At 37.1% G+C, this 14,645-nt stretch overlaps 1 protein-coding gene across 8 annotated transcripts in view; it reads right to left on the bottom strand.

Moving 5' to 3' along the window:
• Window positions 1-14,645, bottom strand: part of Kmt2a (lysine methyltransferase 2A) — an 84,967-nt gene that overhangs the window by 28,879 nt on the left and 41,443 nt on the right. For 5 of the 8 annotated variants that reach the window (XM_063255862.1, XM_063255866.1, XM_063255864.1 and 2 more), the window contains 13 exons: window positions 12,021-12,085; window positions 11,206-11,583; window positions 10,850-10,923; window positions 9,835-9,966; window positions 9,140-9,253; window positions 5,767-5,913; window positions 5,281-5,376; window positions 4,925-5,045; window positions 3,271-3,393; window positions 2,707-2,891; window positions 1,550-1,723; window positions 724-834; window positions 383-456 (listed from right to left, as the gene is read on the bottom strand). In XM_063255862.1, the coding sequence (XP_063111932.1) occupies window positions 383-456; window positions 724-834; window positions 1,550-1,723; window positions 2,707-2,891; window positions 3,271-3,393; window positions 4,925-5,045; window positions 5,281-5,376; window positions 5,767-5,913; window positions 9,140-9,253; window positions 9,835-9,966; window positions 10,850-10,923; window positions 11,206-11,583; window positions 12,021-12,085 (1,794 nt within the window). The remainder of the gene's footprint in view (window positions 1-382; window positions 457-723; window positions 835-1,549; window positions 1,724-2,706; window positions 2,892-3,270; window positions 3,394-4,924; window positions 5,046-5,280; window positions 5,377-5,766; window positions 5,914-9,139; window positions 9,254-9,834; window positions 9,967-10,849; window positions 10,924-11,205; window positions 11,584-12,020; window positions 12,086-14,645) is intronic. The other 3 variants (XM_063255865.1, XM_063255868.1, XM_063255863.1) reach the window with 2 other exon arrangements.

The following is a 14,645-nucleotide window of genomic DNA, read 5'->3' as shown; positions in this document are numbered from 1 at the left end:
CTAAACTTCCAAGAACATATGATAAACTTTTATCTTTACCAAAAATCAAAAGAATTTATTCGAATTAAAATTAAAGGCAAAGCAGTACAGAGTACTATTTCAACTAAGTAAAACAGAACCCAATTAGAACAAGGCCAACTAGTTATATTATACATGTACTGTCCATACACCAGAAGTAAAATTTCCTAAAATATAATGAATATTTACATAATTAAAGAACAAGAGAGAATAAGCTACAAACATGAAAGGTATATTCCAAACCAACACTAACAAGGCATCTCAATTGATTTGTTTTTTTAACATTAAAATTTAGAAGCTCCACGATAGAAATCTGACAACTCTCAGATTTCTAGCTGATGAGGAAAAAAGGCCAGTGACTTACTTGCTTGATACTTTATTTGGCTCCCAAAATCTAGATTTTTTGACACTGAACCATGGAAAAACTCGTTCCATTTGCTAAAAGACAAATAAAAAGTAAATATGTAAACATCCATTTGGGAACTACATAAAAACCCACACCTCTATACCAAATTCTGTTAATACGAGGTTAAGTTGAGGCCACCAAGGTCTATTTACTCAGGCAACCTTACCAACTTCTTCCCAAAAACTCAGAGAAACAAATTAAACCAAAACATGTGACAAAATAAAGAGAATATGTCCACTGTATTCATGAAGCAAATACGCATAGATAAGCATTAAAAATAGGAAATATTAATGATTTACCCGAATAAAGAAGGACTTGACCATGCTGTTGGCTTTTTTAATCTCTGGCTGCCCTCCATCTGAATTGATTGCTGCTTGAATGATTTTCACTATATCATCGCTGAACTCTAACTGTGTATAAAAATAAAACATTAATTACTACTCATAAAACACTGTGCTCATAAAACCACTTTCTTTTGCTTCCTTAGCCAGACAGCACAGATCCCAACAGAAAACTCAGACCCTATTTAAAACTCTGCAACTTCTCTTTGGCTGAAGCTTTAGGATTCAAATTTCAATCAACTTATGGCACCTAGAGACATCAGCTAACAAAGCAAGAATGCAAACAAATTAGCTCTATCATGATAAGCTACCCAAACAGGTTCATAATCTTTCACTCAGACTAAGATGAACAAAACAATTGAAAAGCACATAAACCATGAAATAGTAAATGATCACTGGTATACATTTTTAAAAGCATAAAAGATTTCTGTCTATAAACTCTCCCCATAAAAGAAGACAAAGCTAAGCTCAAAAAGGGAAGCATCAATTACCTTCACATTAGCATATTCCCCAAATCTAGTTCTTCATGTTTTCTCTGAATATAAAGATAATTTTCAGATGAAAGCCAGAAAAATATATCACTTAAAGACACATTCTAGTATAACCCTTCTTCTGAAACACGGAGCTGAAATAATGTCCATATTTTTAGATATCTAAAGCTGCATGACATTTCTATAAGCAATACAAGTCATTTTTAAGTTATCGGTATACTAACTCTCATCTCTGAAAGATCCATGGAAGCTATATTGGTATTTGAAACTGTTCTTTTGTTGCAGAGACATACCACAGATATGTAGTTCCCCTGGTCCATTTTCCTCTTGACTCCTTCCAGATCTAAAGGTTGTTGATCATCCTGCTTGCTGACCTCTGTAAGAACTGGAGGATCAGGTCCTTCTGGGGAGCTGCGGGAAGGTATACTCTCTTCTGTCTCAGGATTTAAGTCTGGAGGCTTGGCAGCCTGTTGCCAGTAAAGAGATGGATGGATGGGTAGATGGATGAATGGACAGATGGAGATAGGATGGATGGACAGATAGATAATTTTATCTAGTACTAAGAATGAAATATCCATGCAAATTCTGTTAAAATTAATAAAAATGGTACTAAATATTCATATAAAATACAAGAACATGAAAGTAACGTCTCAAACAAACAAACAAAAATAAGCCTTCATCTAAGCTAATTTCAAAGTTTTGCTTGCTTATTTCCAAATTTAGAATGAAAGCCAAAACTGTTCAATTCTTTTTAAGCACAACATAGATAATGGCTACTTCTCCTACTCAAAAAAGGGCAAACTATGAAAAAGATAACTTTAACTTAGGTGAGCTACCTTGTGTTTTAAATTACTACTTTATAGAGGTATAGTTCATAGATGGACAAAAAGCAATAGCTATTATGTAGACTGCTGTAACTTCCTCCAAGCTATTGCTTCTAGGGTTTCTGAGAGAGTATTCTGGTCAGAATAATTTCTTTTTTTTTTCCTAAAAAGCTACACTTACTCTTGTAGGTGAAGTCCTTCATTATCTTCACATTGCAACTAGAGGATAAAGCCCAGATTTCTTATTACGGCAGTGAAGCCTCTGAAGATACAGTTCCTTTCTGTTTCTTACCCCAAAGAAGATCTTACTCTAGGTTCTAAAAAATTTTCAAACAGTTAAGATGAAAACAAGTAACTAAAACTAAAAAAGAATGAAACAATACAAACCTCTCAACCCACTACTAGGTAAAAACCACCTAAGAACAAGAGATCTAATTTTTTTTTTGCCTTTTTGAGACAGGGTCTCACTATGCAATTCAGGCTGGCCTTGAGCTCATTTTGTGAGCAAGAAATTTTGTGCAACAATTCTCCTGCCTCAGCCTCCTGAATGCTGGGTATTACAGGCGTGTGTTCTGTGTACCTGGCACAGAACAAAATTCAGGATTACAAAGTGAACCTTGGCCTACCTGCCGGTAGCGCAGCAAATGGCTGGTGGTCCTAGAATTCAACAAGGCTGTCAGAACCTGTTTCAGAGAAAGCTGTAGTTCCTTTTCAAGGGCTAGTCGCCACTCTGCAGGGTGCCGCTCAGTACAGTTGATACAAGTATAGGCCACACTTTCCGGCAGATTAGACAGAATCTCATACATCTCATCTAGGAAAACAAAAACTTACGATGATGTCCTCTGAAGAGAGGGAATGAGGAAGAAGAGCTCACTCTACTGTATGTCAGGAAATGCACTAAGATGCTAATATCCTGTAGGATATCACACACATAGATTTCATAAGGGACATAATTAACACTAACCCAAGATTTGGTTATTAAGAGAACCAGTTAAATAAGGGATGCACAAAAGATAGCAAATGAAGGGATGTGGTCGAGAAAAACGAGTAAAACAACATAATACTGTTTATTCTACAGAGCAAAAGCAAACCTAAAAAGATAAGTAACACTACTATAATTTTAAGTTTATAGTATTTTGGAGACTGTGCAGTACTTAGAAAGAAAGAAACTGTAATAAAAAGACTCCAACCTTCTGTACCTGAAAGATTCTCACATTTGGAATGGACCCAGCGGTCGCACTTCCCGCACTGCATCATCTTACTCTCATAGTCATCATCATCGTAACATTTATCACAGAGAGGACAGAAGTTTCCTGAAAACAAAGCAAAGTTTACAGCCATGTTTTGACTCACACACCAGTGCTTTTAGGGCCCTTGATTCACATGTGCCAACTTAACCTAAAATCTGCAGTCTAACGCTAGCACGGATGTAGGGAATGTTCATAAGCTGCCAGAACACTCCTAAGAAAACTTCATATATGCCAGTAGTTCTCTTCTTTATAGCTCATTCTGAAAGTCATGAGGAGGGGTCGGGGATATAGCTCAGTTGTGCAGCGCCTGCCTGGCAAGCACAAGGTCCTGAATTAGCTTCCTAGTACCCACATACACACACAAACCATGAGGGTAGACTTTGAAATATAATGTAATAGAAAAAGAATGGAAAAGAGAGTACGTCGCAGTGCAGGGGATTTAGCTCAGTGGCATAAGCACCTGCCTGGCAAGTGCGGGGTCGTGAGTCTGATCCCCAGTACCATAAAAAAAAAAAAAAAAAAAAAAGAGAGAGAGAATATGTCTCTTTAAATTTTTACAAAGTGGAAGGCCGGGCATGGTGGCACATGCCTGTAATCCTAGCACTTGGGAAGCTGAGGTAGGAGGATTGCTGCATTCAATCCTGAATTGCAGCCTGAATTGCATAGTGAAACTGTCTCAAAAAAAAAGCAACATATGAGTTAAGAAACATTACAATTTAGAGCAGAACTTTCTAAACCAATACTATTCATAGCTATCATAAATTTGCTTTATCTATATATCCTCTATTATTTCTTTCAACACAAGAGGCAGAACCCAGTGGCACTCTACCACTAAGATACTTCTCCAGCTTTTTGGGGGGGTACGGGGGTCAGAGTCACACTAAGTTGCCTCAGTGGTACTCAAATTTACAATCCTGCCTCAGCCTCTCAAGTGCTAGACTTCCTCCATTACATTTTAATAGACTTTATTAATTGATCTGTTTACTCAAAATAACTTGGGGGTGTGGGGGGAGGTACCAGAAATTGAACATAGGACTTCACACTTGCCATGCATGCATCGTGCCACTGAGCCATATTGCCAGCCCAAAAGAACTTTAATAGTGATTCTACATAGTCAGTATCCCAAATAAGTACATTAATGGGTTTAATCTGATAGAACCTTTTCCCTAGCAGAATTATTAAAATAAAACATAATAAGTACTATTTAAAGCCATTTCTGATGTAACCAAATGTGTGTGTACTGTACTTAGCTCTGCCAGTTTAAAACATTTATTTGCAGTTAGCTGTAATAAAAATCCCCCGATTCTTCCTACATAGACTAATAAAACATTTGCAGTTGCTAAGTGGTTTATACACCGGAAAGGTCAGGAATAGGCAAGTGCTAGGACACCTAAACGGCATCCTTAACATAATGAGTAAGACTCTATTTCATCCCACTGGAGTAGACAGCTAACCTCTGAAGCACTAAACACGGACAAAACTGAATTTTTTTTCTTTTGGTGCTGGGGATCAAACTCACGACTGTGCACTTGCAAGGCAGGCACTTATGCCACTGAGCTAAATCCCAGCCCCCAAAACAGAATTTTATAATTACCTTTTGCAAAGAGCTTGGCACAGTCATGGCACAAGGAGAAGTCATGAGACCACTGTGCATCCCACCCTTTGCCTGGAGTTGTAGATCCACAGCTCTTGCAGCGAACACACTTTGTACAGATCTGGAAAAGAAGGAATTCAATAGAGATTTATTAATTTTTTTCTCTTATTTAAAAAAATCTTAACTGTAATTCATTTCCACATTTGACTTCTTTACTGAGATGATTTTTCCTAACAATAAAGAGAAAAAATTGCTATACTGACATCCCCAAGCAAGGGTACATCTATTTTATACATTATGTGAACCCAACCAAGCCATGATAATTCTTTTCAAAGCAGTATGATATGTATTCTCACCCAAACTTTCTTTTTCTTTGTAGGTTTGGTGGGGTAGTTTGGTCCCAGGCACTCAGGGTGATAGCTGTTTCGGCACTTATTACACTCCAGCAGCTGCTGTAGAAAAAGATGTTGGCAAAAATGGTAGTCACTTCACGGTCGCTAGACGATTATGACTTAGCACCCCTTTTCAAATCTGTCTTCAAGCACATCATTACAACAGTTTAAATTTCAATACGTTACTCACTCAAAACAAAGCTATAGAGATTTACCTCCCACCAAAGGCAGTAAGTGCTAACAAACAACATTTTACTTGTTTTTGGAAGTTTTTCTGAAGTCTTATTTCTAATATTCTCAAAATTAAAGCACAAAATCAGCCAACTCAATGATTATACTCAATGAATGAAACAGAATAAATCATAAGGCAAAGAATACAGACACACTAAATTAGAAGGCATAAATAAAGGTTCAGTTATACTCTAACAGATCTATCACTAAGTGCTGTACCTTCGTAGCCTGGTGCTGCCTCCCACAAACATGACAAAACTTGCAGCGACGACAACACCAATTTTCCAACTGATCCTCCAGAGGGCGCTCGCTCTCCTCTAAACAAAACCTATGGAAGGGCTCACAACACACTTGGCAATACACAAACTACAGGAAGAAAAAAACAAAAAAGATGAGAACACAGAAGTGTGTCAAATTACACGTGGAAAGAAATATCAAACATAACACACTCCAAGCTTTAGATTCCACTGGCACATTCAGGTTGAACATCCATAACCTGAAAACCTGAAATCCGTATTGCTACAAATGGAAAATTCCCTAACTAGCTTCAAATTTAATGTACACAGACTTTGTTTCATGCATAAATTAAAAATGTCACATAAAATTGCCTTCAGGTTATGTGTAAGGTACATATGAAACTAATGAACTTCATGTCTAGACTTGGGCCTTATCCCCAAGACAGGTATCTCAATAATGAAACTGTCCCAAAATTTTTTTAAATCCAAAAAAAATCTCAAACATTTTATATAAATTACTCAAACTACTTAATTCAATATATTAAGTTAGGTACAAATAGGGTAATACAGGATATTAAGGGGACATAGTAATTATAAAAATTATAAAGTAAAAAATAAGAGATTTACTGGAAAGTGCTAAGAACTGTGAGAATATAAAGAAAGTCTGCGGGAATGAAAGGAAGCTGGGTAGAGGGAGAGAGGAAGCATGCTAAAGGTACAATTGTAAACTGTTTTTACCCTTTCCATTTGTAAGTAAATTTCTGTTGTAATTTATTTTTTTATTTTATTTATTTATTTTGGGGGTACTGAGGATTGAACTTATGACCTTGCATTTGCGAAGCAGTCACTTATACCGCTGAGCTAAACCCTCAACCCCTTTTTTCTTTTTGAGACAGGGTCTTGCTATGCAGCTCAGGCTGGCTTTGAGCTCACTCTGTAGCCAAGGCTGGCTTTGAAGTCACAAGGATCTTTCTGCCTCAGCCTCCCAAATGCTGGGATTACAGGCATGTGTCACCACACCCAGCCCACTTGTAATTTTAAAAATAAGTCATTTAAAAAAAAAAAAAAAAAAGTCATTTTCATACAGGATTTTCAAAAGTACTATTGAGGATAACCCAGAATTGTCTATTGCCTAAAAGAAATTATTGAGACAATTGGTCAAATCTAAATGAGGTCTACAGACAACAGTAGTGCTCAAATGTTGATCTCTTCGTTTTGGTAATTACATTGTGGTTGGATAATGGAGTATTCCTTGATGTCAGGAATTACATGCTGATAGTTAAATGCAAAAGGGCATATGACTATATCTTACTTTTAAAGTTTTAGAAAAAGAGCATTGGTATTTAACATGTGCACATACATATTTCTTACTCTATAAAATATATCCATAGAAATGATAAAATATTAACATTTAGAGACTCTATTTGAAGGGTGTATGGGAATTCTTTGTACTTCTACAGTATCTCTACAAATCTGAAATCATATCAGCATGGAAATTCTGCAATCCAGCATTAAAATTCTAAGGGAGAATTTGTTATGCCCTGGGCATGTTTTAGAAGAGCAGTCCAGGAGTATGCCACTCATGCCTTATTTAGTTTCTACAAATCCTACAGACTGTAGTGCACAACATACACTATTCACATTAGAACAATTTTACATCCTAAAAACATATCATTTAATCATGGTCGAAGAACTGTGAAACAAAATACTGTAGAATTATTCTTGTAAGTAGTGTATATATGAGAAGACCCTTGGCACTTATAGATAGAATATTCCTAATATCTGAAACAACTCTATCAATTACAAAAATCTCGTTCATTCATTACAGGTATGAGGAAAATATTTGCATAATGAATGAATATCAGAGCATTTGAGGGAGGTACAGAGGGTTGAAGCCAGAGCTTTGTACATGCTAACAATCTGTAATTTTGCTAATGCATAATTTAAAATAGAGGTGGGCAGAACTGAGTCTCTTATTTAGTATGTAAGTGGCCCTAGTTGCTGAAAATCCAGATTTCAACTGTGTCTTCTGACCTCTGAGTACATATTTTAGGTAATAAATAATTAGCTAAAAGTAAATTTGAGAATTGTATGGCTCTGGGTTGCATCCCTTATGAATGACAAAATATTGCTTCCTATTTAATATCATGCCACTATTTTTATTCTTTCTCATACTGCAAAAAAACTAAAAAAGTCAAAGACACAGAAATAGAAAACAAAGTTTACCTACAATCCAACCATGCTCTTAATATTTTTGTGTGAATCTTCCTAGATTTGCTCTTATGGTCTCACTATGCAGTTCAGATTAGCCTTGAACTTACTATATAGCCCAGGAAAAACTCAGCAACCCGCCTACCTCAGCCTCCCTAGTACTGGAATCACAGATGTGCCATCACACACCTGGTTTCTTTCTTTCTTTTTTTTTTTTTCCTTTGGAGACAGGGTTAGAGACAGGGTGTTTGCTATGTAGTTTAGGCTGGTTTTGGGCTCACTACGTAGCCTAGGCTGTTGGTGAGCTCCCAGTAATCCTCCTGCCTCTGCTTCCTGAATGATGGAATTATAGGCATTCTAAAATCTTCTTTTTAAAAAGAATTTTCTGACACAGGGTCTCCCCATATAGCTCAGGCTGGCCTTGAATCCATGATGAACCTCTCCCCTCAGCCTCCCAGAGTGCTGGGATTACATGCATGTGCCATCACGCCCAGCTGCAATTCTTTTATCCAAGGCTTCCTACTGATGGGCTTTTTTGAAACACCTGGACTGCAACTGCTGGTTTAGAAGGTATACTATATCTGTTTTAAAAGATTAACACATATAGTACCTATAAACAATACACTCAGAAAGTATATAATTTCTATTTTCACCAGGAGAAAGTACTCATTTCTATATGACTCCTCTTCTCATTGTTCACTGTTCCTTTTTTTAAAACTGATTTCTGAGAGCTTTGGTAGTTAATATAAAACAATCATTAGCAGTTTGTCTTTATAGAACACTTACAACTTTTTCTATGTTTGGGCATTAGGAGAAAAATCTGCACACTAAAGACTGAACTTAAAAGACGAGACTATTTGCTTTTTTTTTTTTTTTTTTTTTGTCTTTTCATTTCATTTTTATCGGTACCAGGGATCGAACTCACGACCGCCTGCTTGCAAGGCAGGTGCTTATGCCGCTGAGCTAAATCCCCAGCCCCGACTATTTGCTTCTTTAAAAAATAGCAGATTCTTTTCCAAAATTTAAAACTATCTCACTAGCTGGTTTAAATAGGGAAATAGTACCTGCTGCCTAATGCCAACAAAGGAGACACAAAATAATCCACAGTTACACTTCCTAGGATATAAAAAAAGCAGAGTACTTACCTCCACATGCCCACTACTGGCACAGAGAAAGCAAACCACCCTGGGTGTTATAGGAACAGAGGTCAAGATTCCTAAGCCTCCCATCTCCCATACATTTTCTGCTTCACAATCCTCCTGTTGGCAAGGCGGGTGGCAGTGGGAATAAAGAGAGAGAGAGGGAGAGAGAGAGAGAGAAAGAGAGAGAGATTGAGATCCTTATAAAAATTTCACAATGACAAAATAAGAATGAAAAAAATAAAATCATTGTGACACCACAGCACTGAGAGTATTGATTTTAATGAAACCAAAAGTAACTGCAGGCTTAAAAATTTTTACTCTCAGACATAAACTGGCAAAAGGGTTATCTGCTCTACTGTTTCAATTCTTACTAAACATATAGCAAAGATATATTGGGACTGAATTTCCCTCATTTGATTAATTCAGGCAACTGTCATAGTTTGTTCGTTTCTGTGTCAAATAATTTTTTCACATAATGCTCAGGACATTTCAGTGGCTTTGTCTTCGTTTAGCTCACAAACAATGACGTTAGAGAGCAACACTGACTCAGCTCTCAGCGTGGAACTCGCAGCTGACTGTACTTCTTACCTACTCCCCAGGTTGGTGCTGATTTCCTCTTTCAACACCTTTAGTAGCACCATTTTCTTTATTTAAAGGCCAGGACATTCAATAAACTCCATGATGACTCAACATTTTACCTTAAAGTCCACTCTGATCCTGTGGACTCCATCTGTTGGGACTTTCTGCTTAGAGCTATTGCCATTGGAGAGAGTACTGAGGATGTTCAAAGTGCCTGCGTTCTCCGGCTTACTCGCTGGGGGTGGTTTTTCCTAAGGAAACACAAGACAAACATAAAACAAAACTACTATAATTCTAGCACTTGGGAGGCTGAGGCAGAAAGACTGCTATAAGTTTGAAGTGAGTCTGAAACATGCCCCTGTTCTCAAAAAAAACAAAAAATCAAACAAAAAAAGACAATTAAAAAGTTAAACCATACCCTGCTTATCTTCACTTTTGCAGTGAATAATGCAAAACTTTATTAACAAATCTGGAAAACATGTTTTTAATACAAATGTCCTATACAAAACAGGAAAGCAATCTTCACCACGTGCTAGTGAATGTCAGTAATACTAGCACTTGGGAGGCTGAGGCAGGAGTATCTCCCTAGAGTTCAAGGCCAGTCTGGGCTATATAGTGAGCCTGAATTACATAGTAAGACCCTGTCTCAAAACAAACAAACAAAGAAAACAAAATGAAGTAATTTTCAGAGAATTCTTAAATCTTGTCTCCCTAATAAATCACAACAGTAGATACATGTAAGAGTGATTTTTATAAACAAATATTGTTAAAGTATGTAGAGAAAAGTGCACAAAACAATAAGCAATTCCTAAGCTACAACATGTAGATATACAAAGAAGAAAGCAAAAAAAGAAAAAGACCAAAAAAGGCATGGGTTAAACCTAAAACTAAAGTTAGTTCAAGAAATCCATTGCCGGCCAGCACTCAGGAGGCTGAGTCAGGAGGATCACAGCAAGTTCAAGACCAGCTTGGGCTACAAAGTGAGCTTAAGTGCAGCCTGCACTGCACAGCGAGACCCTACACAGAAACAGAAAAGTAGTTTCACTCAGTCATGCAAATGTCAAGGACAAAGCTTTTACCTACTGAACAGAATGCATCTCTGAGAAATGGCAGAGAAACAAAGGTCCTCCTCACCTTTTCTTTTGGTTTTTGTTTTACAGGGATACTTGGGCGGGGAGCCACTTTTTTCTGCTTACTCTGCTCTGGACCTAAAGAATTCAAAATAGATTGCAGTCAGGTTCTGGCAATGACTGTGCTAGGATGGATTGGCCTATGAAAAGAGAAGCTTTTAAAAAAAAAGGCTTCAAGTAGGATTTTAAGACAATATATGTAACCTAACTTTTTTGCTTCTATTTTCTTGTTATTATACAGTACTTAAAAAAGATAACTTTCTTGAAGACTTCATTTCAGGTTTCCAAATGCAGTTTCAGACACGCAGCCTTCTTTCTTAGCACCTGTGTTCACCCATCCTTCCTGCCTTCCTCCCTCACCTGACTCTGGGGGTGGAGGCTGCTTTTTCTTGGGCTCAGTAGCTGTGGTCTTGGGGACTTCCTTCCGTGGTGGTGGTCCTGTGGTAGGTGGCTGAGGGGGGACGACCGGAGCTGGCTGTGAGACCTGCTTGTTGGACTTTCTGGAAGCTGGAGTGGCAACTTGTTTGGACTCAGGCCCTGGGACACACGCACCCCCGTCCTCGCTCTTCTCTTCCGCTGGCTTTCTGGGCGGAGGCTCGGTGCTGCTGCTGCTCTTCTTTGGGGCAGGGTCCTCTCGTGCTGATGGAGGAGGCCTCTGATTAGAGTCCACCACGTTCTTCACAACAGTGCTCTCTTTCTTTTCACTAGTCTTAGACTTTTTCTCTTTCTTTTTCACAGCTGGGGAAAAAACCAAGAAGATCATCCATCTATAAGTGAGAAAAACTTTAGTTAAACAGATCTACATGTTAACAAACAGTTAACAGACATGTAACATAATCTTACTCTCATTTTCTTGCAACTAAAGCTGGCATTGCAAGGCTCAAGGAATTATCTGTTGATCAGATAAATTACATAAACTTACATTATTCTAGGACATTTTCAAATACATCCCAAAATACAGGGAAAAGTCAAATGAACTCCCATGTCCCAAAATACAGGGAAAAGTCAAATGAACTCCCATGTACCTATTAATCAGGTTCAGTAACTACCATATCGCCGTGAAAATGCAAAATTTTACAGGAAAGAAACCCCCACTATTCTCTTTATACTGAACATGTGTAGCTCTATGACACTGAAGCAGGAAATATTTGGGGGAGACCTTTTTGCAACATTACCTTTAGCTTGCTTTTGAAGGTAGGCTTTGGAAGGCATCCATTGCAGATTCTGACATTTTCTCATCCTAGGATAACAAGGGATAAACCATAAGATAAATTTTATTTAAAAGAGAAGCAAGTGATACAAGTGTTCATTTGTCTGCAAGAATCAGTGAAACTTTATACAAGTTCATTTTGACAGCTAAAACAAGGACTGTTCGTTTGTTAGGTTAAATGTGAGCCTTTATAATCCTTGGATCAGCAATTTTTTCTCCCTGAGATAGGTTTTCACTGTGCAGTTCAGGCTGGCCTTGAACTCATTATGTAGCATCAGGCTGGCCTCTAATTTGAGGCAATCCTCCCTTCCCAGCCTCCTGAGTGCTGGGATTACAGCTGTGTGCCACCATGCCTGGCACGGCTCAGCAATTTTATCTATCTTTAGGATCTAAAAGAAGCAAGTATCAAAGTATTTTTGATCCTTGTAGGTCAATACTGACTAACATCACACACATAGTGATTAGTTAGTATTTCTTGTACTGCTCCTTTATGAGATCTGTATTTACATTCACATTTATACAAAATGAACTAAAATTATCAAAGTCCTTTGACACCATAATGCTACAGATATATCTCATGGCTTTAATATATATCTACCCTTCAATCTAAATGTAATCAAACTCAAATTTAACTTGAAATCCAAAATTGTACCAAATTCATTCGAACTCAATTTAGTGCAATTTTGTCTTGCTATTGTATACCTTTTTGTAGTATGTGAATTTACCTCTTACCATTAATGGGCCTGAGACAAGACTCCTGCTTAAGTCCAAACTAAACCAAAGCACAGAACTGCCTGTCTCCTAGAAGTTCTTCCCTGAAGTAAATAATGCAGTATTTCCCTCGACTGTGGTTTTAGTTGTTTATTTCTGTGGCACACAGGATTGAACCCTAGGCCTTCACACTGTGCTGCATTCCCAGCTCTTTCTAAATTTTCATTTTAAGACAGTATCTCACAAAGTTGCTAAACTGCCCAACCTACAATCCTCCTACCCCTGCCTCAACGACGCTGTATATTAACCACTTCATGTTATTCATTTATTTGGCAACTATTGATTTCTTGTTCTGGGCACTCAGTGAGATGCTCTAAAATTTCTGTTTATGTCACTCCTGATTTATTTTACAAATTATCCCAGAAGGCAACAAGTGCCCCACAAACTGACTACAAATAAAGGGGGAAGAAAGATAAGAGTATTAAAAATTCTGTATCAAAAATTCCAAACCAGCCAAGCCAGGTGTGGTGGTATATGCTTATAATCACAGCCATCTGGAGAGGCTGAGACCGGACAAATGCAAATTGAAGCCCAATCTAGGCAACAAAGTGAGACTGTCTCAGGATTGGGGATGTAGCTCAGTGGTAGAATATAAGCACTACCAAAAAAAACACTGTATGTATGAAAAGTTTCCTGTATGCCATAAGATAAAAGTGATTTTAGTTCTGACACACAAATATGCCTAACTGTATTGTTTTAAGAAGAAATTTTCCAGAGTGGCATTGAATAATATAGGTGTCATCAGTCATATGACAGTCATATTTAAACTTAAATTAATTAAAACTATATGAAGTTATAAGCAAAAACCTTTATAGACAAGGAGATTATACAGAAACCATTGTTCATTTTCTGATAGTTGGTTCTAAATACCCTGTAATACTGTCATTCTCTTGAATGGTTTTACATTGTCTTGACATGTTTGGTGCTATAGTATACGAAGTTATACTCAAAGATTACAAGGAAAGAGACACTATGGTAACTACTTTTATGTCAGGATATCTTGTGGTGAAACACTATTTTGCTTAAATGGTTATGTTTTGACCTGCGCTGTTTTGTTGTTATGCCCTCTTTTATCTCAGTCTCCTTTTAAAAATTATTTACTTTTTTATTTTTATCCTTTTAATTAAGGGAAAAATAAAAAAAATAGGATACATTATAGTAACCCACTTTGATTTCCTATTAACTTAATTTGAAACCCTGTATAGCCCTCACCATCTTGTTTTGACTGATTTTCCTCTGTTCTGCTTTGCTTGACAGTACCAAGTTCGAAAGTTTAGGCAACAACTGTAAAGACAGTAAGATTCATTATGACGCCCATTCTGGCTATTATCTTCTTTTAAAGTCCTGTAATGTCTCCAATGTTTTGGTTTTATTGGTTTTATTCTTTTTTTTTTTTTTTTTTTTGGTCTTTTTCATTTTTATCAGTACCAGGGACTTAACTCACGACTGCCTGCTTGCAAGGCAGGTGCTTATGCCGCTGAGCTAAATCCCCAGCCCCTGGTTTTATTCTTGATTTGACTGACTCTGTTCTGGTATGTCACATTTGGTTTTAGTCTCTTCAAAAAAAAGTAATAAGAACTGTGGGAGTAATAAAACCAAAAATGTGTAATTGTCATTGTACAAAAGAGAGGAAAAGAAAGTGCTCTAAAGAATATAACTGCATATATATTTAAGTGTATAAGATAGATAACCATATTACTGAGTTGGTTGGATCATTGAAAAAAACTGTTTGCAGTCTCACTGTTTGAAAATCCACTTTATATGCTTTAATTTTGTAACTTGAACAACTATTTCTAAGATAATATGTAATCTATTAACC

This window comes from Cavia porcellus, unplaced genomic scaffold (genome assembly GCF_034190915.1).
Source record: "Cavia porcellus strain 051 isolate PalLab524CR breed Dunkin Hartley unplaced genomic scaffold, mCavPor4.1 scaffold_9, whole genome shotgun sequence".
In the NCBI taxonomy this organism is placed as follows: Eukaryota; Metazoa; Chordata; class Mammalia; order Rodentia; family Caviidae; genus Cavia; species Cavia porcellus.
This window is presented reverse-complemented; position numbering and strand designations above follow the sequence as displayed.